The following is a 22,686-nucleotide window of genomic DNA, read 5'->3' on the forward strand; positions in this document are numbered from 1 at the left end:
TAACCTAGTGTAAATCTTTGATGCAGACTGCTGAACAATTGGTTTGGCATATGGGAGGCTCATAACTAAAATCTGTAATGGCTTCTTCTAACACTGCCGGCTCGGCGATCGATGCGGAGAACGTTGGAAAACTGATCAAACATGCTAAAGACACGCTCGCGGTAGGATTATAATGAATAACATACTTTAAAGAGAGATGACGGTGATTAAACACCACTTCAGGTGTTGTTGTCAAGCTTTACGCGATCGATGGTACCCTAGACTTGATTATCTTATCTCGTTATGGGTATAACTTGCACAAGAAATTAGCCAGACTTGATCTTTCAAGTTTTCAGTTAATAATATTTATTAAAAGAGATGGGGTTCAGTGACTGTGATTCCAAAATTTCTCTGCAACCTGATGAGACAGATGTTACGTAGCTTAAGTTCAACAATTCCATGTACATTTACTGGTACTCGCCCTAATATAATGTAGTCACTCGGTTTAATTTGTTACAGAACGTTATGAGATTAGCAAATCAGGCCATCGATCAAAATGCAGAAGTTGACCTTGGAACGTAAGTTTATATTTTTGTGTTATCTTATCACATTTCTGCTTTAAAATGGTGTGATTATTTGAAAAGAGTAATTCCTTTTTGATCAACCTTGGAAGTGAAAGGGTTTATTAGCTCATAGGATAATTTGGTTTTAATTAACTGAGTTTGTAACGTAAATTGGCCATGTTAAAGAGTTTCAAAGCTGACTTTTCAAGCGTTAGCCTTTCATCAGAGCAAATATTCAAGAAGGACCAAGGCCCACAATGTTAGCTTTGAAACTCTTCACAGCGGCCCATCTACATTATCAATGGAGTTGATTAAACCAAAGTATCATGTTATATTCTCCCACCAATGCAGTAACACAGTTTCTTTTAAAACTTTCTCTCTTTATTCATTTATCAGCTCATAGACAACTAAATCAATGAACTGTATATGAACCCCAATGGACAGTGGATATATGTAGAGCTTGATATAATAGCTTATCAATAAAGGGCAAAATTACTGAGCACTGATTGGTTGAGAGAGAGGGCATTTTTTTTTCTTAATCGAGGGCATTTTTAGTTATCAAGAGAGGGCATGATTACCTGTTAATGATTAGACTGGGCGCGTGATTTTCCTTCGTATAAATTTTGCCCTTTATTGATAAACAAGTAATCCCATGAGATCTCGTACTATTAAGGATTAAATTGCCCTCGTCGCTTCGCGACTCGGCAATTTTGGAAAATTTTGAAAACTCTCGTGCAATTAATCCTTAATAGTACTTGGCCTCATGTGATTACATATACAAAACAGTGCTTGCAAAAGGAAGTAACAAAATTTTGAGACATTTTCCTAAATATATGCATTATCAACTGAATAAATGTATAGGAAAAATGATAAAAATACAATTAGTTGCATATGATATGAAGAAATGAGATGAGGGCACCACATAAGAACAGAGCAAATGAGCAAAATAATGTGATTTGCAAAGAGTTACATTTTACATAGCTTGTTTCCAACAAAAAACTGAAAGTATTGTTCTTTCCTTGCCTCTTTGACTCCACCTTGGATCAGGCACAGTATAGCTTGCTTGTGGTAATAAGAGCTTATCCTGTGGTGTAGTATTTGTACAAGAGCTATCAACCTCTAACTACCAGAGGTAATCAACACGCAACTTTGCTCAATAATATCCATACATCATCCAGCGATCAGGCAGAAGTTGTTATTTTGATCTAACACCAAATTCTCATAACTAATTTTTGAGGAAATGTGTAGCAGCTAATGTGGAAAATTAACAATCAGATCTTGGGAGTTAAAGGGTTGAGCCAATCAGCTGTTTTGTCACACTTTCCTGGTAGTTAAAGGGTTCCCAATTATTTGGTCGAAAGAGAAGCACTGTCAGAGAAATATGATTATTTCTGTAAATAAGAAATAATTAAAACTTACTCCTGACCATTAACTCAATGAGACAAGTACAATATTTTGTTTATTATTATTATTATTATTATTATTATTATTATTCTACAGGAAGACAACTGAGGGGCCAAATAACAAGCTTGAGAAAAGTTTAGAAGATTTTTACATTGCATGTGACCAGCTACAGCTCTATCTGGTAAAAATGTTGTTTTTTTTAATTGTGAAAAAACCTGACCAACACTCTACAAATAAGAAACTGCCTGGTAACCGACTGCCTCCAAAAACCTTCCCAAAGGATTGCATTTTTAGCAATAATTCACTGATTATGATTTGTATGTGTTGACTTCTTCATGCATTTTGATTTGGTTTTTGCCTGTTAATGTGTTTGAGAATTGACTCGAGGATGACATGATTACTAGCAGTGTTTTGTCTCTTTACCATGTAAATGTAAATTGAGACCTCCTACTGCTGTATGTTGCCTTAATACCACCTCACAGAGATGTGCTAAGCTGACCCTTGGAAACTTGCCCACTCTACTACATTTAACCCTTTTCACCCCAAAGAGTGACTAGTGTCTCATTTCTCCTTACAGTATCTCCCATAAATCACACATTAAGGTCATGAGAATAAAGGAAATGATCACCAACTAAAGAAGCTCTCGATTGTTAAATAATTTCTCCTTGTGAGGACCTCAGGAAATGTAGAGAGAATTGTATGGAAAGTATGTATACTGATGTTTGGGTGTGAGGGGTTAAAACATCATCTGTGATCTTTTACTGATTAGAGGTGTAACAAAATGGCATCCACAGCGTAGCAGTATTTGGAAAAATCTCTTTTCCTCTTCCTGTCCCTTTCAATTCTAGGAGAATTTCCTCAGAAGCAAGGGAGATACTTAATGACAGTCTCTAACCAAGAAAGATTGTTGAATATTAACCATGTTACTTTCTTTCTCTAGGGGCTCATGAGGGAAACAGCAAGTCAAACTCACGATAGTGGAAGATACACACCCAAACCTATATTCAGCAGCAAAACAGAGAACGTTGCAGGGACACAGACCTACAGTGAGTATCTATCGACAGTCCGCACTCAGATAGCAGCCACAAAAGAACTTCATGATATGCTGTCAGAGTTTTCCTCTGCTCAGCTACCATAGCCAGATTGATATTTAGAGCCAGTTTTCTATATCAAAGCACCATTATTGTGACCAAGGTCACTTGAACAAATTTAATCAGGCACACTACAAGAAATGGATTTTACTTCCAACTAAATTTAAGAATTGAGATGGAATTCAAGATTGTTTACTGTCATCACGTTGATAATGGCAGATTTTCTTGTAACCGCTTTGTCTTTCTGGGCTGAGTTATTCAAAGCCATTTAAAAAATACCTCTCAATTCAAACCGCATGAATTGCAGATGGAAGCTCTTGTTGCCCCCATATTCTGCAATAAAAAATTACGATAACATTACAGCAAATGAGCAAACCGTGTACGAAAATGTACGTAAGTAATGTATAAGCAATGTACATTAGTACACAACAAAAACGAATTTAAGATTTGCCTCTTCGGCAAAGAAGATGCAATTTTACATTATATGGTATGTCGATAAAATTACCGATGCCGGCTGATAAGAACTAGGCGATGTTTATAGGAAATAGAGAGTATTTGCTTCCCGCGGTATCTGTATGGACCTGTTGAGCCAATAGTACTGTAGTCCGTGTCTGTGTCTGTGTATGGGGGGAGGGGGGGGGGCAGAATAATCTGCATGTTACGATACGATACGATACGATACGAGAACTTTATTTGTACAAAGTATTTCTGTCAGTCAATTAAGATACCACACTATCACACCACACTACCACATCTACCTATCTACCTATCTACCTATCTACCTACGATAAAAATAACAAGAATGTTTCAAATAAAAACTGCTTTTCATGGAGGCCGTGTCTAAAATTTTACTTAAACTTAATATACTACTTAAAACTGTGGCAACTTAATCTAGATTTGAAATCGGTCAATGAAGATGACTATATAACTGAGCTCAGCTACACGCCAATTTGTTAGTCCAGGAAGAGTAAATCTCCCTGGTAATAGGTCGCGTTCGACACTTTCGTGTTCCCAGAGGCAATTTAAGGGTAAACAGGTGATGTCCCTCATGTTTTCGCAACAAGAAGAAATTTGGGGGCGGTACTTGTGAGCGCCCTTCTTCTTTAACTCTTGTGACCAAGATGTTGTTATGTAACAATCTTTAAAGGTGATTTGCTCTTAAAAATACACTTTCAGGTATAAATAATACCCTACACCAAGGTTATTTGTAATTTTTATATTGTCGATCTCGTTTCTGTTCTGGCCGATCTCAACCGTAAAGATATGAAAATTAGAAAAGAAATTGATTTTGTAACTGCGTAGACAACCCTAAGGTGCTTACTCAGTATGTGGGAACTATAATACGTAGTCAAGCGTGATTCGCTAGTTGAGATGGTACGATGACGACACAAGAAGATTGACGGCTTAGAAATGTCATCCGCAGTGACACCTTTATAAGCGGAGACTCTAGTTTTCCTAGATAGATTGAAGCTAGTCCCTATTGTAACAACTTGAGGAGAGAAGCAAATAAAGAAGGTTCCACCAGTCCAAAAACGAGTGATACATAATTTGCAGCAAGACTCTAAATTAAATGGTAGTAAATGCGTATGTCCGACCTTGATTTTCCTTGCGATTCGTTTCATTTACCTTAATCTGGAGGATAAATAGAAAAAAACTCACAACAATTCCTTACTTTTTCAAGATTCCTACGACCTGTCGCTTTTTCTGTTTACTCGAGAATTTAATACATATACCAAGACATAAAATGAAGTTTCCTGTACCTTGAAGTTTAAATTAAATGCATAAGTTCGAGCTGAACTCCTAACTTTACTGTACTTTTCTTGCGAATCGTTTAATATAACTCCTTAAGTTAGAAGAACAGGTCCAAAGACGATTTCCTTGTTAATCTTTCTCATACGATCGACCTTTCGTAATTTCTTTTCAATCTTTTTTTTATATATCCAATAACCTTTCCTGTTCCTTTAAGTTTCAGTAATATACTTTGTATGTATCAGTTCGAGCAAAACTCCTCCCCTTATTTTTTGCAAATAGTTTCATTTACCTTATTCTGGAGAATAAATAGAAAGGTTCCACGAAGATTTCTTACTTCAGGCTCCTAAGTAACTGTCGTATTTTCTGTTCGCTCTGGTTTTGAGCACCGATCTGCCTTCCCTGTCGCTCTGGCGCATCTTTTGTAGAATAGTGCTATATATTTAAATCTGCAAGTCAGCAGGTGTCAAGACCTTACAAATAACCTTTCCTGTTCCTTGAAATGTCACTAAATACCGTAAACACATAGGTTGGAGAAACACATCCGACTATTTTTTCCATGCGAGGCGTTTCGTATACCCTATCTGTGGCATCTTTTGCTGAACTTTGGTCAATATGAGACCCAGCGAATAACCTTTCCTTTACTTTAAGTGTCACTAAATACCGTAAACGCATAGGTTAGAGAAACACATCCAACTATACTTTTCATATACACTATACTGAATGATAGATGGGAAGGTTCCGAAAATATTTCTTACTTTAAGATTCTTACGACTTGTCGTATTTTCTGTCCACTTTTGGTTTAAATACGGTTTCATTTAAATTCCGTAAGTGCACAGATCCGACAAGTCTTCCACTTTGAATTTTTTTGCGACTGACAGGGTCTTGTGTACGCTCTAAATAGATGAGCATGTTTGGTTTGGGTTGTTTAATTATAGAAGAGATGTAACGAGTAGACATACATAACTTATGCATTGTTACTCCACTCCGGAAAGCGTACTCCGACATCCGTCAGAAGGAGGTCATCTCGGGTAGATTTCCGATTACGAAATCCGAGCTCGCCCGATGTTGTCTTCGTGATGAAGGCCCTATTTAGCATATTAGACCCGCAAAACAGAGTAGAAACGAACACGTGCTTCGTTTTCGCTCATGACTTCGTATTAGCGTCAAGATATTTGCATTTTTTTCCGTTGCTTACCTATATTACAGACTCCAAAAAATTGTTGCGATGCCTCCTTTTCACGGATGGCCGATTACAACTACAACATAGTGACACCTCTACGAAATCTGTCAAAAGGAGGATTTTAAAACACCGGAAACCTTTGGATTTCTGATGAAATAAATTTAACGCAGTTACTTTCAGAGGTTAAGCGATATATTGTTATTTCTAATATGGAAATTGATAAAAAAATTGTACATTACCTCGATTGGACGGAGATTAAGTTTGAATATAATGTAGCAGGCGATATTACTTTTGCCGACAAGGATAATCCGTGACTTGTCTCACCTGTTACATTTTCTCTATCTGCGTTGTGCCATGATCATCATTGAAAATATTCTACGATAATATTTTTACAATATTTAGATGAGGATTTTCAATTCTAAACGCAAGAGCGTACTTAGGGAAAGATCTACAAGAAACAGTTTCTCATGAATACATTTTAAAAATTCTTTTAGCTGACTTCTACATAGATAAAAATTACCACATAGATATATTTCACTTCGACGATTATCTTAATAAACAATTAACGGGAAGTTCTGAGAATCAGTTTTTATCAGTTTTGACAGATTTCGTGGAGATGTTACTATATTGTAGTTGTAATCGGCCATCCGTGAAAAGGAGGCATCGCAGAAATTTTGTGGAGTCTGTAATAAAGGTAAGCAACGAAAAAAAAAAGCAAATATCTTACGGCTAATACGAAGTCATGAGCAAAAATGAAGCACGTGTTCGTTTCTACTCTGTTTTGCGGGTCTAATATGCTAAATGGGGCCTTCATCACGAAGACAACATCGGGCGAGCTCAGATTTCGTAATCGGAAATCTACCCGAGATGACCTCCTTCTGACGGATGTCGGAGGCGGCTTTCCTGTTACTCCCTTCCCCGAGTCAAGTGACATAACTCAGCTTCGGCCATATTAGACTTTGTATCTCTCCACGCGAACTTCTCAAAGTTGCCCGTCACATGAGCTCGCTCTGAACAGGTGATGTAGCCTTTTTACTATTGTCTTAGTATAGGGAACCATTTGCGCCAAAAGTATGAATCGGAGGTGATGAAACTCAATAGTTAGTGCTAGTAACAAATCGTAAGTCAGTTTAGTTCCCGTTCTAAAATGATCGATCTTTAGTCGCTTGTAATGCGCTGAAACTGAGGTTGATATTTAGCCTTATCGATTTGCTTCATAGTCCAGAAGCTAGGACTGGAAAACTGAGATTTCTCACAACCCACAAGTTAGATAGTAGATTTTGATAGAGGAAGACCTGCCGATTACCGCTAGGTCGTTTGTAACGTAGGTTTAACAAAGGTTCCAGAAAGGCGTTAGATTTTTCGTTTGTTTCCGATCATTTTAGACCTTCTGGAACACAAAATGAAAAGTAAAAATGCTATAGATAAATCGGTTGTGTCCTCGTGTACCGGTACACAAAAGAAGGAAACATTAACGAACTGCGTCATAAGTCCATGTATGGTTATGAAAACAACAGGAATTCCCTCGTGTACCGGTACACCAGGACAGCCCCGATTAAGGTTGTCCCGATTAATCTGTTTAGAAAAAGATGGATATCGAGGTCTTAAAAGCGACAAAATAAGCTGACAACACTACCGTTCTCTGAAGCGAGGCGAATTGGGGCTGTAAATTGAAAACCGGACTTTCGAACTTCAAGCGAGGCCTAGCGACATTATGAAGATTCCGGGGCCCGGTAAATATCATGTTTGAGTAATGAGATGTCCAAAAAGTATTAATAAGTTGAAGATTTTGTGTCAAAACGTAGAATTCTCAGAATTTTCAGCATAACGCTGCGCAATTTTCTAGCCGTGAAGTCAAGTAAACAACGATCTAAGCATGACGAATTCCACCTCGTGGGTTTTGTACACGTAAGAAATTCGCACGTTTTTCACTTCTAACAGAAAATCAAGAACTGTTTTAATTAAAGTTTTCTTCCCGAAACATCCCTTGGTCAGTTTCGTCTTGCTCATTATTTGTAGATATAGTGTGAAATGAGATCCCTTCACAAACTGACAAATTTTCATACACACTTTGAAATTCGATCCGCATACTTGTTTGCACACGTGCGAAAAAATATGCTTATTTATCTTTTATATTGATTTTAGAGTAAAAACTTAATATGCATCTATGGCTTTTTTTCGTTGAAAGTAAGTCATATAAATAGTCTTCTTTCACCAGAGCTTGTTTCTTGGAAAAGTTGATTTATAAAAAATTACTGCGCATTGTGTTTGCTTTTCCGGTTTCTCCAAAATTTAACTTTTGGACCTTTTTGGATAGGCATGTGTTTCACATTGGTGCCAATGGGCTAAGACTAAACTCATGTGAAGTCGGTTTCATGACAGGAAGTTAGCTTACTCTATGAAACAATGAAGAAATGTAAAATGGTTTCGGTGTTTACATAGCCTGATGTAAACACTTGGGAGGTTGGGAGAACACGAGATAAGCATAGGAAACCACCACGCGAAGCGGAGTGGTTTCCAGCTTATTGAGTTACTGCTAAATAAATAGCAGGGAGAACTCCGCGAGAAGATTAGTATGAAAACTGTATTTACATACGCTCATGTAAAATGGTTTAATGGCCAATCAGAGCGTGCATACTATTTGAATTATTTTATAATGAATCATGTAACTTGACTGGTCATGTGACTTTTAATATGCAAAAAAAACTTAAGGGAAAGTACCAATAACTACAGTTTAACTCTCATTTATAAACGTTTGCCTATCATCTCCATGGAGGAACAAACATTTTTGTGTTAGACAAGATAAAGTTGCACTAGATTCGTATATATAAAAACTAGAATAGTTATCTTGAAATATGGTTTAAGTGACTTTAAAGAGTTATCCTCTTGGCTAGAAAACAAGGCTGGCTTATAAAACTGGGTTTCCATGGCCTTCTAACCATGTTTTTCTTTAGACAAAATCCCTTTTGTCACTTGGAAAGTATTAATTACTACAGTTTTACTTTCATAACTGAATATATAAATATAATTTATGTGAACTGCAGATAAAGAAGTGAATATGAAAGTGATTTTCGCAGATCTACTTTAGACGTAGTAAAAATAAAGCCTGATAAAAATTCAGACCTGTACAGGATTTGTACCCATGACTTCTCCAGCAATGCTTGAGTATGCTAAAGAGGTATTTGTTTTGGAAAGGCTAGTTTTGCTGACTCGGGTAAAAAATTGTGCAAAGCATTTACACAAAGCTTTTTCACAAAGCATGTTTGATTGATTATCTTGTTTTTGCTTTGTGATTGCTTTTTTGGTGAAGCTTGAAAAGATTAGAAAGTTACGTTTACCTTCTGCGTCAACTGCTATGCTCGATATCCATTTCTTTGCTTTTAAAAGTTCTCCATGCATTACATCTTGCATTTAAACAATATTTTCCCAAACCAATTATGTATTTACTCGTCCCAGTTGACCAGACATTTTCAGATGAATGCCATTTCCAGTGAATGACCTAAATTTGTTAATGACATAATCCAACCTCACTGAAAAAATTGCACGTGTAAGTGAATGCTTAGTCAATTATCCATGCAATTTTTGCATGCTAAGGCATGTTCTACCAATTGCTTTTAGTTACCTTGGACTTCACCCCATCACATGTCAATTTCTTGTAAACAATCTGCATTTTATCATGTATTCAGCACTCACAGGGCAAAATCCAGATAGAAAACAACCAAATAAGGAGCCCATAGTATTATGCCCACACAAAAGTCTTTGAAACATGAATTTTTTCCCTTTGTTCAGTAAATTTTTGCCTGTAGGCATATTATCTTCTGTTAGAAGCTATTGGAGGTGAAATAGAGTTTTGGTTCGCTTTCCACAGCAAAATTATGTGACAGAATATTTTTAGGCAACTAGCTGTAACTGAATTTCGTCTCTGACATAGTATTAGCCTGCAAGCTAAACATTGTGTGGTCTACTCATGCCAGAGGGGAGAGACCACACTACGTGACGAGACTAGAAACAGCTTTGAAGGAGACTACAGGAAGCATGGCATTGATGCAGTTTTTTTTTGCTAACAATTATTCAGACATCAGTGGTAGTAGACCACATAAAATATGTCTGAATTTATTTCAGATAAATTGGAAGGGTTTTATTTACTCTCCATTGAACAATATTTTCCGCATCGGAATCTTTTGAAACTGGATGCTCTTTTTCCTTCACAAAAATGCAAGCATTAGTCACCATTTCAAACCACCCATTCAAAAAGATAACTCTTGCATGCATAGCATGCCTATGTTTCATTAGCGCTATCAACGGAAGTCTCGCAACAGCATTTGGTTCAACAGCACAAGCAACTGACAATATTGACCATTTCAGAATGGCAGCTAAACTGACTTACAATTACAACTTTTTGCTAGCACTTGCTATTGAGTTTTATCAATAGGGATCCATATCTAGCACTCATGATTAAGTTTTATCAATAGCGATTCATATTTTTGGCACAAATGGCTCCCCAAGTAATAAAGCAATTGAGTAATTATGTTCTCCGTAGATATATTTGGTCGTTCCTATGTAATGATTTCCAAATCTCAAATATTGCTGCTAAAATTTGCTAAGTAATTTTAAAACTCAACCCACTTTGTCATTATAATGATGATGATGATGATGGATTTCTATAGTGTATTCTGTATATATAAATGCTCTTATACATTTAGTGTAAATTAAAACTGAATAAGAGTGTCTTTAAATAGGGTGATGGATTTTAAGAATAATGGTTCATTTCTTCTTGTTAGTTTTAAAATAAAGTTTTTATGGTTAATTTATTTATGATTAATGGTTAAAGTTTGTCAATTTTCATTCCTAACAGATAATTTTTTTTAGCTGTTTCATAGGTTACAATTAACCCTACTGAGACCCTCTTACAACTGTAGACTCTGCTTGAATGCAGGTTTATCTTTAACATATACAGTTAAAAATATATCATGGCTGCTTTCCTTTTAATTACATGTGGCTTTGCTTCGTTTGCTTACAATTTTATTTTTGTAACAGTTGTAGAGCATGTTATTCAAACGGCAAAAGTCGCTTCTGGCTCAGCTCATGAGGAAACATAAAATGATAGTTTTGGCCCCACTTGTCAACAATGATGAAAAAAGGGAGGAGAGAAATACAAAAAGTTTCGGTCATGTGGTCACTGCATGCTCTGTAATGTCCCATTCTATGTTCTAAATGTGGGCCTATTAATTTCAAAAGGTGGGTGGAGGCATCCACGGGCAGACAAAACTTTTCTTGAAATTCCCTTGGATTTTTGATGTTGAAATTTAGTGGTCGTTTTTGGAAATTCGTAGTTTGGCGGATGACTTGACGTCTCAGCAGCTCTATGAGTTCCCTCCACTAGGATATGACATATTGTGGTGCTCCAATATCCTTTTTCAGAAGAATTACTCAATGTTTAGAAGTGACATGTAACTTGTATTTTGCACTTTTGATTTACAAGTTAGACTCTTGTAAAAGTTTTATCAAATTTGATACTTACCATCTTTTACACTTGTAATGCTACACTGTAATTACAAGTTGGACACTTGTAACGTGGACTTGTGACAATGTTTATTAAACTCATTTTTGTCTACACTTGTAAATACAATGGTCTGACTTGTAGATTATAAGTGTAAGATTTTTATTAAGTCAACCCCAGTGTAGAGAAGATGTCAGGGAAAAAAAACCTCAATAGTCTGGGAATTTCTTGGAGTGACTCTGGTGATGAAGAAGGGATTGAAGGTAAGAAATATTTTTAAGTACATGAATCAGTGTGTCTTCTTGGCCAAATGGAATTTGTTTTACCATTTACTTTGTTGATATTTGAACAGATATTTTGATGGCCTGTACCAAATACTCTGATGATGAAGAAGGGATTGAAGGTAAGAATATTTTTAAGTACATAAATCAGTGTGTCTTCTTGGCCGAATAGAATTTGTTTTACCAATTATTTTGTTGATATTTGAACAGATATTTTGATGGCCTATAACAAATATGTACCCTTGGTCAACTCTACCCTTCTACCCATTACTAACCCATACAAGGTCACAGGAAATGATTATGAAAGAAAACCATCTATAATTGAACCTATATCAAGGGGCACCATATTGAGCAGTCACCTTGTATAAAGTGGTTGGGTGTCAAAGGTCTGGATTATTTTTCCCATTAAGTACTGTAGTTTCACCTCCGTAGTGATTAACCTTTGCTGAGTCCCAATGGGCTTTTGTATTGTCCTCCATTTGTATTAAGGGATCACATAAAGCAGAACCACTTAAATTAAACTATTAAGAATAATCTCAAAAGTCAAATTTGTTCCATGTTTATCTTCGACCCAAAATCAATGTTAGTACTTTGATTTAAACTCTCAAAGCATTGCAGATTATCTTTCTTCTTAGGACTGTTAAAATCAAAGTATTTCAAGACTGTATTTAGCAGCCAACCTGTATTAACCTTTTATTTAAAAGTGACTAGCATCTAAGTTTTCTATACATTATTGCCCCTGAATCACTTGTAAAGGTCACAAAATGGAAAGAAATGATCACCAACTAAAGAAGCTGTTGATTGTTCAACAAATTCTCCCTGTCAGCACCTAAGGAAATGTAAAGAGAATAGTATGGAAAATATAGATACTGATGTTAGGATGTTATTCCCAGGATTGAACAGATTCTATTGTACTCTACAGTACAACACAAAACAAAAGCACCAATCCATCATCTTGACTCTTAACCTTATACCTAAGGAAGACCAAAGAAACTGATGGAATGATTGATTCCAAAACAAATTCATCCTCAAAGAAAAAGAGTTGTGTCAATTAATTATAAACATCTTAGGGTGTAGCTCTAAATGCTTCTTGCTATGTTGGCTAAATTTATAATTTGGCACAATTTTCAGGTAGCACCCAAGAACTTTCACAACAAAACCAACAGGTATGTATGTACACCTATAAAAGCTAGCAAATATAGTCGCAGTTGAATGGAATAATGTAATTATTTTTTGGACCACATAAACAAAGTCAGATAATCTTAGTGTGCATTATGTTATTTTTATAAAAAAAGAGTAATTTTAGACGTCAACTCATCATGTCAATTAATCCATCGTAATCTAATGAAAAAATAGTAAATCTACTGAATACCAATTTTAATAGAGATATGAAAGGCAGGGTATTAGTGGCAGTGAAATATATAATTATTGAATGTATAATGATTGATCTATCAGGGAGGGCACTATTTGTCTGAACAAAAGGCGTTGACAAGGAGTGCATTAAGTAAAAAAAAGGTAGTATCTTATGCTCCTGATTGGCCTTTTTCTTTGGTAATGCAAATGATGCCCATTTTGACTAGTACTATACATGCTAGATACATGTACATTGTATTTCTTAATGAAAATGCTCTAAACTTTATATCTAGATAAATTTTCTTGGTTGGTATTACACAATGTAAATCATACTTAATTCGTTGATATCTCTGATGATTGGCCACAATGTATGTAATGTATAACTATGTTTTTTTCCAACTTAGCCTTTTCAGCCGCCGACAGTATTTACAAGTCAAGGCAAGTTTTGATTATGGTGTATTTTACCAAAGAGCCATGTTCAATTTCTAGAAATAGATTTTGTTAATTATCATGTTTAACTCCCATATGACTCAGGAAACAACAGTACTTTAGTTAAATGAAATTATCACTTTCACATTATTTAGTTTCGCTGAGTCAAGTAAAAATGGCGCAAAACATTTGCATTAAGCATATTTGGTCGATGATCTTGTTTTTCTCGTGTGATTGCTCTTTTGACGAAGGTTAAAAAAGAACAGCAAGGTAACTATCCTTACGACTGCAATGTGAAATATCTGTTTCTTTGCTTGTAAAAGTTCTCCTTGAATTATAACTTCCGTTTTAAACGGTATTTTCCCGCTTCAGTTACGTGTCACTATGGACTAGACTTTCTAAGATGAAATGCCTTTTTTCAGCAAACGACCTGAATTTTTTATGACGTAATCCTGCCCCAATAAAAAAATTTCACGTGGAAACAATTGCTACTGTTAGTCAATTTTCTACGCAATTCTCACGTGCTTAGACGTTTTCTGCTTATGAGATTCGCGTTAACTACCTAGGACTTTACCCCATCATGTGTCAATTCCTTGTAAACACCCTGCATTTTATTACGTCTTCCGCATGCACGGGAAAAGTCCAGTAGGGAACAACCAATTAAGGAGACCGTGTTGATTTGGTTTGAAATATGATACTTTACTCTTCGTTCGATATAAATTCACTTGTTCGAAGATCGGAGACCGCAAATTGTCTATTGCAGATTAAAGAGAGTTTCTGATTGCTTTCCACTCCAACATTATGTAGAAGAATATTTTTGAGGCAACGGAACGGTGGTAAGCATTGTCTTAGCCTGCGAGCTGGACGTTGTTTGGTCTAGTCACGCAACGGGGGAGAGAGCGCGTTGCGTGACGAGACCAAGAAACAGCTGTGAAGGAGACTGCAGGAAGCGCGGCACCGATGCAGTTTATTTTTGCTGACAATTATTCAGACATCAGTGGCTACAGACCATAGAATACGTGTGTCTTAGATTATTTAAGTTAAATTGGAAGGTTCGTTCACGATCCAAGGAATGATGTTTTCATTGGTATCTTTTAAAACCAAATGCTCTTTTTCTTTCACAAAAATGAAAACATCAGTTAGTTAGTTTCCCACTTTAATCTGGCCATCCAAAAAAATAACTTTTGCTTGTCTCGCATGCCTATTTTTTACGAAACGCGCAGTGAACAAAATGCCATAAACATAATGACTAGCTCCCACTTAGCTTGTTAGCAGTTGGTAGAGCGCTGGACCGGTATCGCAGAGGTCATGGGTTCAAATCCGTGCGGGCCTGAATTTTTATTAGGCCTTATTTCAACTACTAGTTCAGTAGTATTCATAACTGCGAGGATCGTTTCTATATTTGTTTATTCAGCCGCGGTGCACACATGATTTTCGTATGTTTACAGCCATTAGATGGAAACATATATTTATTAAACTTACACCTAAAGAGGGCCAAAGAAACTGATCGAAAGCTCCAATTAAGAAACAATTTTAATCTCGAATCAACTGCGATGAGCAGAAAGAAAAACAATCGTTAATGAGAGGTCAGAGATACTTTTCAAAATATTTGTTTATTAAAACTGTTTCCGAGAAGTACCCCTTGGTCCGCACTCAGACCACTCCTTACCGCATGATCATATTACCCGCCGGTGTAAGTAAAAACAGAATGAGAGTCAGATATTGTGGAGACAATGATTCAGTTTGAGCACATTTTTCTTCAGTAATCATGATGATTATACTTTCTGCAGTAGATATGGTTATGAGTCCCCGCTTAATTTGCAACGATAATGAAAAGGTGATAAAAGATATTGAGGAAATAAAAAAGAGAGAGTTAAAAAGTAGGTTGGACCCTTGTAAAAGTAGTATTAAATTTGATGCTTATCTTTTACGCCTGTAGCGCTACTCCTGTAATTACAAGTCGGACAATTGTAACCTGGACATGTAACGATGTTTATTAAACTCGTTTTCGTTTACACTTGTAAATACAATGGTCCGACTTGTAGATTACAAATTTAAAATTATTCTCAAATTAACCCCGGTACAGAGGAGACTCAGGGGAGCAAGGATTCCGATAGTGACTCTGATGATGAAGAAGAAAGTGAAGGTAAGAATATCAAAAAGTATATAAATCAGTGTGCCTTCTAGGCCGAATGAAATTTATTTTACCGATAACTTTATTTATGTTCACAGATAGTTGAAATATACTTTACTCTTCGTCCAAAATAATTCCTCCTGTTCTAAGAACGGAAACCGCAAGATACCTTAAGGCCTATTTACACGGTACGACTTTGTCGCATGCGACAAGCTTACGACAGGCCTACGACATGACTTAGGACAATTTACACGCGCACGACATTTTCACCTACGACATGCCAAAATCGCGTGCAATTCCACTCGTTTCGGCCGCGGTCATTGTTTCAATAATTTGCAAGAGAAGGAAAAGAACCTCTTCCTCGCTCCACAGTGATATCATATTCTCTGTTTCCTCATCTGAGAATGTATTTTTCGCTTTGGAAGCAGACTTTGACTTTCCGGAGGCGACTTCCTCCGCCATTTTGACGCAAGAAAATTTCACCTTCCTCCCCTACTCAGTAGAAATTTGTCACAAAATACGTCATCTTCTATCAATTTCGGCTACCATTGTCGCAGCGTTTCAAAACATGTTTTAAAATCCAACGACATTTTTCGTGACGTGCACGACAGTCGTAAGCGAGTGGTAGGTTTGATTTACACGATACAATTCGTGTCGTAGGCCTGTCGTAAGCTTGTCGCATGCGACAAAGTCGTACCGTGTAAATAGGCCTTAATGGAGTTAAAATAGAGTTCAGTTTACTTTCCACTACAAAATTATGTAGAGGAATGTTTTTGAGGCAACCAACTGTAACTGAATCATTATTATTTTGTCTCGGATGTAAAAACGGTAGTAAGCATTGTCCTAGCCTGCGAGCCGGACGTTGTTCGGTCTAGTCACGCAACAGAAATAGAGTCAGATATTGTGGAGACAATGATTCAGTTTGAGCACAGTTTTCTTCAGTAATCATGATGATTATATTTTTTGCAGTAGATATGGTTATGAGTCCCCGCTTAATTTACAACGATAATGAAAAGATGATAAAAGATATTAAGGAAATAAAAAAAAGAGAGTTAAAAAGTAGGTTGGACCCTTGTAAAAGTAGTATTAAACTTGATACTTATCTTTTACGCCTGTAGCGCTACTCCTGTAATTACAAGTCGGACACTTGTAACCTGGACATGTAACTATGTTTATTAAACTCGTTTTTCGTTTTCACTTGTAAATACCATGGTCCGACTTGTAGATTACAAATTTAAAATTATTCTCAAATTAACCCCGTTACAGAGGAGTCTCAGTGGAGCGAGGATACCGATAGTGACTCTGATAATGAAGAAGAGAATGAAGGTAAGAATATCAATGAGTATATAAATCAGTGTGCCTTCTAGGCCGAATGAAATTTATTTTACCGATAACTTTATTTATGTTCACAGATAGTTAAAATATACTTTACTCTTCGTCCAAAATAATTCCTCCTGTTGTAAGAACGGAAACCGCAAGATACCTAATGGAGATAAAATAGAGTTTAGTTTGCTTTCCACTTCAGAATTATGTAGAGGAATATATTTGAGGCAACCAACTGTAACTGAATCATTTTTATTTTGTCTCGGATGTAAAAACGGTAGTAAGCATTGTCCTAGCCTGCAAGCCGGACGTTGTTCGGTCTAGTCACGCAACAGAAATAGAGTCAGATATTGTGGAGACAATGATTCAGTTTGAGCACAGTTTTCTTCAGTAATCATGATGATTATACTTTTTGTTGTAGATATGGTTATGAGTCCCCGCTTAATTTACAACGATAATGAAAAGATGATAAAAGATATTGAGGAAATAAGAAAAAGAGAGTTAAAAAGTAGGTTGGACCCTTGTAAAAGTAGTATTAAATTTGATACTTATCTTTTACGCCTGTAGCGCTACACCTGTAATTACAAGTCGGACACTTGTAACCTGGACATGTAACGATGTTTATTAAACTCGTTTTCGTTTACACTTGTAAATACAATGGTCCGACTTGTAGATTACAAATTTAAAATTATTCTCATATTAACCCCGGTACAGAGGAGACTCAGGGGAGCAAGGATTCCGATAGTGACTCTGATAATGAAGAAGAGAATGAAGGTAAGAATATCAATAAGTATATAAATCAGTGTGCCTTCTAGGCCGAATGAAATTTATTTTACCGATAACTTTATTTATGTTCACAGATAGTTGAAATATACTTTACTCTTCGTCCAAAATAATTCCTCCTGTTCTAAGAACGGAAACCGCAAGATACCTAATGGAGATAAAATAGAGTTCAGTTTGCTTTCCACTTCAGAATTATGTAGAGGAATATATTTGAGGCAACCAACTGTAACTGAATCATTTTTATTTTGTCTCGGATGTAAAAACGGTAGTAAGCATTGTCCTAGCCTGCGAGCCGGACGTTGTTCGGTCTAGTCACGCAACAGAAATAGAGTCAGATATTGTGGAGACGACGATTCAGTTTGAGTACAGTTTTCTTCAGTTATCATGATGATTATACTTTTTGTTGTAGATATGGTTATGAGTCCCCGCTTAATTTACAACGATAATGAAAAGATGATAAAAGGTATGGAGGAAATAAAAAAAAGAGAGTTAAAAAGTAAATTGGACTCTTGTAAAAGTAGTATTAAATTTGATACTTATCTTTTACGCCTGTAGCGCTACACCTGTAAAAGTCGGACACTTGTAACCTGGACTTGTAACGATGTTTATTAAACTCGTTTTCGTTTACACTTGTAAATACAATGGTCCGACTTGTAGATTACAAATTTAAAATTATTCTCAAATTAACCCCGTTACAGAGAAGACTCAGGGGAGCAAGGATTCCGATAGTGACTCTGATAATGAAGAAGAGAATGAAGGTAAGAATATCAATAAGTATATAAATCAGTGTGCCTTCTAGGCCGAATGAAATTTATTTTACCGATAACTTTATTTATGTTCACAGATAGTTGAAATATACTTTACTCTTCGTCCAAAATAATTCCTCCTGTTCTAAGAACGGAAACCGCAAGATACCTAATGGAGATAAAATAGAGTTCAGTTTGCTTTCCACTTCAGAATTATGTAGAGGAATATATTTGAGGCAACCAACTGTAACTGAATCATTTTTATTTTGTCTCGGATGTAAAAACGGTAGTAAGCATTGTCCTAGCCTGCGAGCCGGACGTTGTTCGGTCTAGTCACGCAACAGGGGGAGAGAAGGCGTTGCCTGATGAGACCAAGAAACAGCTTTGAAGGAGACTACAGGAAGCGCGGCACCGATTCAGTTTATTTTTGCTAACAATTATTCAGACATCAGCGGCTACAGACTATAGAATACGTGTGTCTTAGTTTATTTTAGTTAAATTGAAAGGTTCGTTTACTATCCAAGGTATGATATTTTCAATGGTATCTTTTAAAACCAAATGCTCTTTTTCTTTCACAGAAATGCAAACATCAATCAGTTAGTTTCCCACTTTAATCTGGCCATCCAAAAAAATAACTCTTGCTTGTCTCGCATGCCTATTTTTTTACGAAGCGTGCAGTTAACAAAATGTTATAAGAGATGTAAAATGGAATCATGTTACTTCCACTCTCTTTTTTTCCAGTTTCATTCGATAGCGTTGCGGTTTCAGTGAGATACTTTACGTATAATATCTAAACAAAAAAGACGGGGAGAAAATCGAGTTATATCGGAAAAATGCGGTGAAAGGGGAGTACTCCTTTGTATCTTCCATCGTGAAACATTGAAACTGATGCTTCCCACCTGAGATCATGAGAATGACTATAATAGACAATGAATGATTACATTTGTGAGTTAAGTGGATGTGCCTTGGGCTGCATTTTCTGGCACACGAATTCACATACCACGAAAGTTAATGTAGTGGTGATGGTATGACTTAGTGAACAGTCACCAATAAAAGCAACAACCTGCCATTGTTTAATCTTACATCTGAAGAGGGCCAAAGAAACTGATCGAAAGTTCCAATTAAGAAATAATTTTAACCTCAAATCAACTGCGATGAGCAGAAAGAAAAACAATTGTTAATGAGAGGTCAAAGATACTTTTCAAATTATTTGTTTATTAAAACTGTTTCCAAGAAGTATCCTCAGACCACTCTTTACCTCATGATCATATTACCCGCCGGTGTAATAAAAAACAGAATGAGAATCAGATATTGTGGAGACAATGATTCAGTTTGAGCACAGTTTTCTTCAGTAATCATGATGATTATACTTCCTTTTTGCAGAAGATATGGTTTTGAGTCCCCGCAAAATTTACAACGATAATAAAAAGATGAAAAAAGATATTAAGGAAATGAAACGAGATATTCGGTGTGCGATAGCAAGTGTGGAATCTATGCACGAGACAGTGTTGGAAAGGTTGAATTTTTGGACGGAGAAGATCGATGAAAATTTGGAAATTATCAAAAAGGATTTGCAAAAGCAGCAGAATAGTAGGACTGAGAATGCAACTGGAAGGAAGCGCAGCAAGGAGAAACAGAAGTTGGACCCCCTCTGTCGTGTAAGTCATCTGTCAAAGAATTAGTCTCCAGTCCGCTTATACTTAGGAAAAATTAAGAGAAACAGAATTTTCTTGACCAGAAATTTTTACTTATCTAACACATAGATGTGCTTTTATTTTCAATACAGGAGAATTTTCGAAAGATGTACAAAACTCTTGAAAAGAAAGAGAACTTTCAAGGATTTAACTTAAAAGGAAGGTAAATTTACTTATCATTTTGGAAAATCTGTCTATGAAGGTTTACGGGAAAAGACATAAGTATTTATTTATTTGATGTATCTGCATTATAACTATAAACTCTAAAGCAGATGTCTGAATCAAGGTTAAAGTCAAACAAAGCCCTTACCAAACTGAAAGGATAGTGAAGATATAGACAAAAAGACTCTAAATACTTCGAAGCAGTTTAGGAAGAAACTTACGAGAAGGTACGTATTGGCTGCTCAGTATTCCCGTGCACAAGGATTCCATTGTCCAGCAGTTGCCAGAGTGTACCGCATAAGGATCGACCTCTGAAATCATTAGTAGGCTTGCCTACAGAGACTAAGAGAAATCAACCTTCAGTGATAGAATGTCTTAATTTGTTGCAAATCAGGTTAAGACCAAAAAAATAATGCAGCGGTGTTTTTTTACTTTCCAATGGAAGCTTTGACTCGGCTGAAAACGAGGAGGTTTTCAAGAAAGTGGAAGAAAAAATGTCTGGTAACAATGGCTCCCGCAAGTGGACAGATGAACAGATAAAGGGTAAGTTGGTCGTAATTCTTTCTCTTTACCTATCATTTTGCCTTTTTCATCTTCTTATTGACTTAAGTTTTTTCTAAGTTGTGGATCTGTTTATGGCTAATTTCGTGTACACTGTATATCATAATGTTATGAGCACCCACATCGTCAACCGATTCTCATCTTAACGTTCTTGATTTTGTCGCGTGTCACTTTAGCCGCCTTCTTCGCGAAAACCAATATCATAAAAAATATCATGCAAAAACCTTATGAACTCACATTTGTCTCTTTACCCCAACAACCCATAGATGCTTCTTCAGTTCTTAGACTTGCCGAAAATGTGAAACCAACCTAGTATTTTTCACTTACAGTTGTTGGTCGAAGATATTTCTTGTCTTTGTACGAGACAGACAAGAAAAAATCTGACAACAAGTACGACGAACACAAGACAAATAGTCGACGCCAGAACAGGAAAAAACAGGTTTGTGTGGGCGTGGGTGGGTGGGTAGATGTGCGTGCGTGGGTGGGTATGTGTGCGTGTGCGTGGGTGTGTGTGTGGGAGGAGGGGTCGGTAACATGGGGAATTAAGAAAGCCTTATTCGATTATGAGTAAATTTGCCAAAAATTTGCGGTAATGCTAACCTCCAGAGGTAATCCTCTCATGTAAATGATTAGGTTGCCATGATAAAACTGGTGAAGGTGCCAGGAAAGCTTCAGTACTGAAATTATATGACCTTAGAATTTTTGGGCCTTATTTCATTGCTTTTGTTATATAATTTTGTTACTTCGTTATAGAAATTGAGGAGAAGAACAGAAGCGCTGGATAAGATTAACTGGGTTGTACATCAAAAAGGAAAGGCAGCTGAGGTGCTCACTGAGGAATACATGTCATCAGAAGTGTCGGAATCAGGAGAGGAGTCGCTATCGGATGATGAAGGGTGTGTTAAAGAAAAGAAGTTGTATATCAGAACGGTTACGTGGGAGAGCGAAGAGCTCAAAACAATTAAAAACAAACTTGATAAAGAGTACGCCAGCCGTCAGACTTCTCGCGCTCGACGTCGTGAATTTCAAAGAGATAGGCGTCCTAAAGACGTTTCTTCACGTCCAAAACCTAACAACGGTCCATCATGGGCTTTCAGGAAGGACGATGGGCAGTGAGGTCGACAAATAAAACCCGGATTGGAAGGCTGAGCTTTATCTAGTTTATCTTTATCTACAGAGTTATACATTTCGTACGTATGTTATGATAGAGATTGCGTCGCTTTGTATCAAATCGAAGTTGTGCATTTTTCAATTAATGTTTCAGCCTTTTTTGATAAATGAAGGCTTCGTAGTTTTCAATAGATGTTTTAGCATTTTAATGATAAATGGAAGCCACGCATTTTTTAATAGATGTTTTAGTATTTTATGATAAATTGAAACTGCGTTTTTCAGTAAACGTCTAAGGTTAAGTAAGGATTTATTTAGGCTTTCAGTAGGATTCACTCGCATGAAAACATGTCTGCACTTCGATGAAACGATACCATAGTACATGGCACATAACATGTGTCAATCATCACACAATGCCTTAGTATTTTTATGATCAATGGAAGCTACTCATTTTTCGATAGATGATTTATTATTTTATGATAAATGTAAGCGACACATCTTTTAATGGATATTAGAACTCTATGTTAGCGCATAGAGCAGTATGTTGCTCGCACCAATCAGATAGCGGTATTAGGGTGTCTTTCGCACCAATCAGATTGTCGTATTTTGACAACTCGCACTAATCAGAGTCTTCAAATTTCAAC

General features: G+C 36.4%; 2 protein-coding genes across 5 annotated transcripts in view; both read left to right on the plus strand.

The window, feature by feature from the left end:
* The first annotated feature begins 58 nt into the window (after positions 1–58).
* On the plus strand, positions 59–4,521 carry LOC131781129 (mediator of RNA polymerase II transcription subunit 29-like). The gene is made up of 4 exons (XM_059097779.2): positions 59–161; positions 499–557; positions 2,043–2,127; positions 2,887–4,521. The coding sequence occupies exons 1-4, from the start codon at positions 78–80 to the stop codon at positions 3,082–3,084; spliced, it is 426 nt and encodes a 141-aa protein (XP_058953762.2). The 5' UTR covers positions 59–77; the 3' UTR covers positions 3,085–4,521.
* A 2,335-nt stretch (positions 4,522–6,856) lies between these two features.
* LOC131782282 (transcriptional regulator ATRX homolog) overlaps positions 6,857–22,686 on the plus strand; it is a 15,988-nt gene continuing 158 nt past the window's right edge. The window contains exons 1-16 of one of the 4 annotated variants that reach the window (XM_066170391.1): positions 6,868–6,987; positions 11,303–11,732; positions 11,822–11,872; positions 12,882–12,916; positions 13,508–13,541; positions 15,619–15,678; positions 16,933–16,992; positions 17,411–17,497; positions 17,704–17,763; positions 18,182–18,235; positions 18,471–18,530; positions 19,902–20,176; positions 20,305–20,375; positions 20,820–20,917; positions 21,265–21,374; positions 21,689–22,686. The exon at positions 21,689–22,686 is cut by the window's right edge and continues 158 nt beyond it. In XM_066170391.1, the coding sequence (XP_066026488.1) occupies positions 11,660–11,732; positions 11,822–11,872; positions 12,882–12,916; positions 13,508–13,541; positions 15,619–15,678; positions 16,933–16,992; positions 17,411–17,497; positions 17,704–17,763; positions 18,182–18,235; positions 18,471–18,530; positions 19,902–20,176; positions 20,305–20,375; positions 20,820–20,917; positions 21,265–21,374; positions 21,689–22,051 (1,491 nt within the window). In that variant the 5' untranslated portion in view covers positions 6,868–6,987; positions 11,303–11,659 and the 3' untranslated portion in view covers positions 22,052–22,686. Of the gene's footprint in view, positions 6,988–7,041; positions 7,703–11,207; positions 11,733–11,821; positions 11,873–12,881; positions 12,917–13,507; positions 13,542–15,618; positions 15,679–16,932; positions 16,993–17,410; positions 17,498–17,703; positions 17,764–18,181; positions 18,236–18,470; positions 18,531–19,901; positions 20,177–20,304; positions 20,376–20,819; positions 20,918–21,264; positions 21,375–21,688 lie in introns of those variants that run through there. The other 3 variants (XM_066170390.1, XM_066170392.1, XM_066170393.1) reach the window with 3 other exon arrangements.

This window comes from Pocillopora verrucosa, chromosome 7 (assembly GCF_036669915.1).
Source record: "Pocillopora verrucosa isolate sample1 chromosome 7, ASM3666991v2, whole genome shotgun sequence".
Taxonomy (NCBI): Eukaryota; Metazoa; Cnidaria; class Anthozoa; order Scleractinia; family Pocilloporidae; genus Pocillopora; species Pocillopora verrucosa.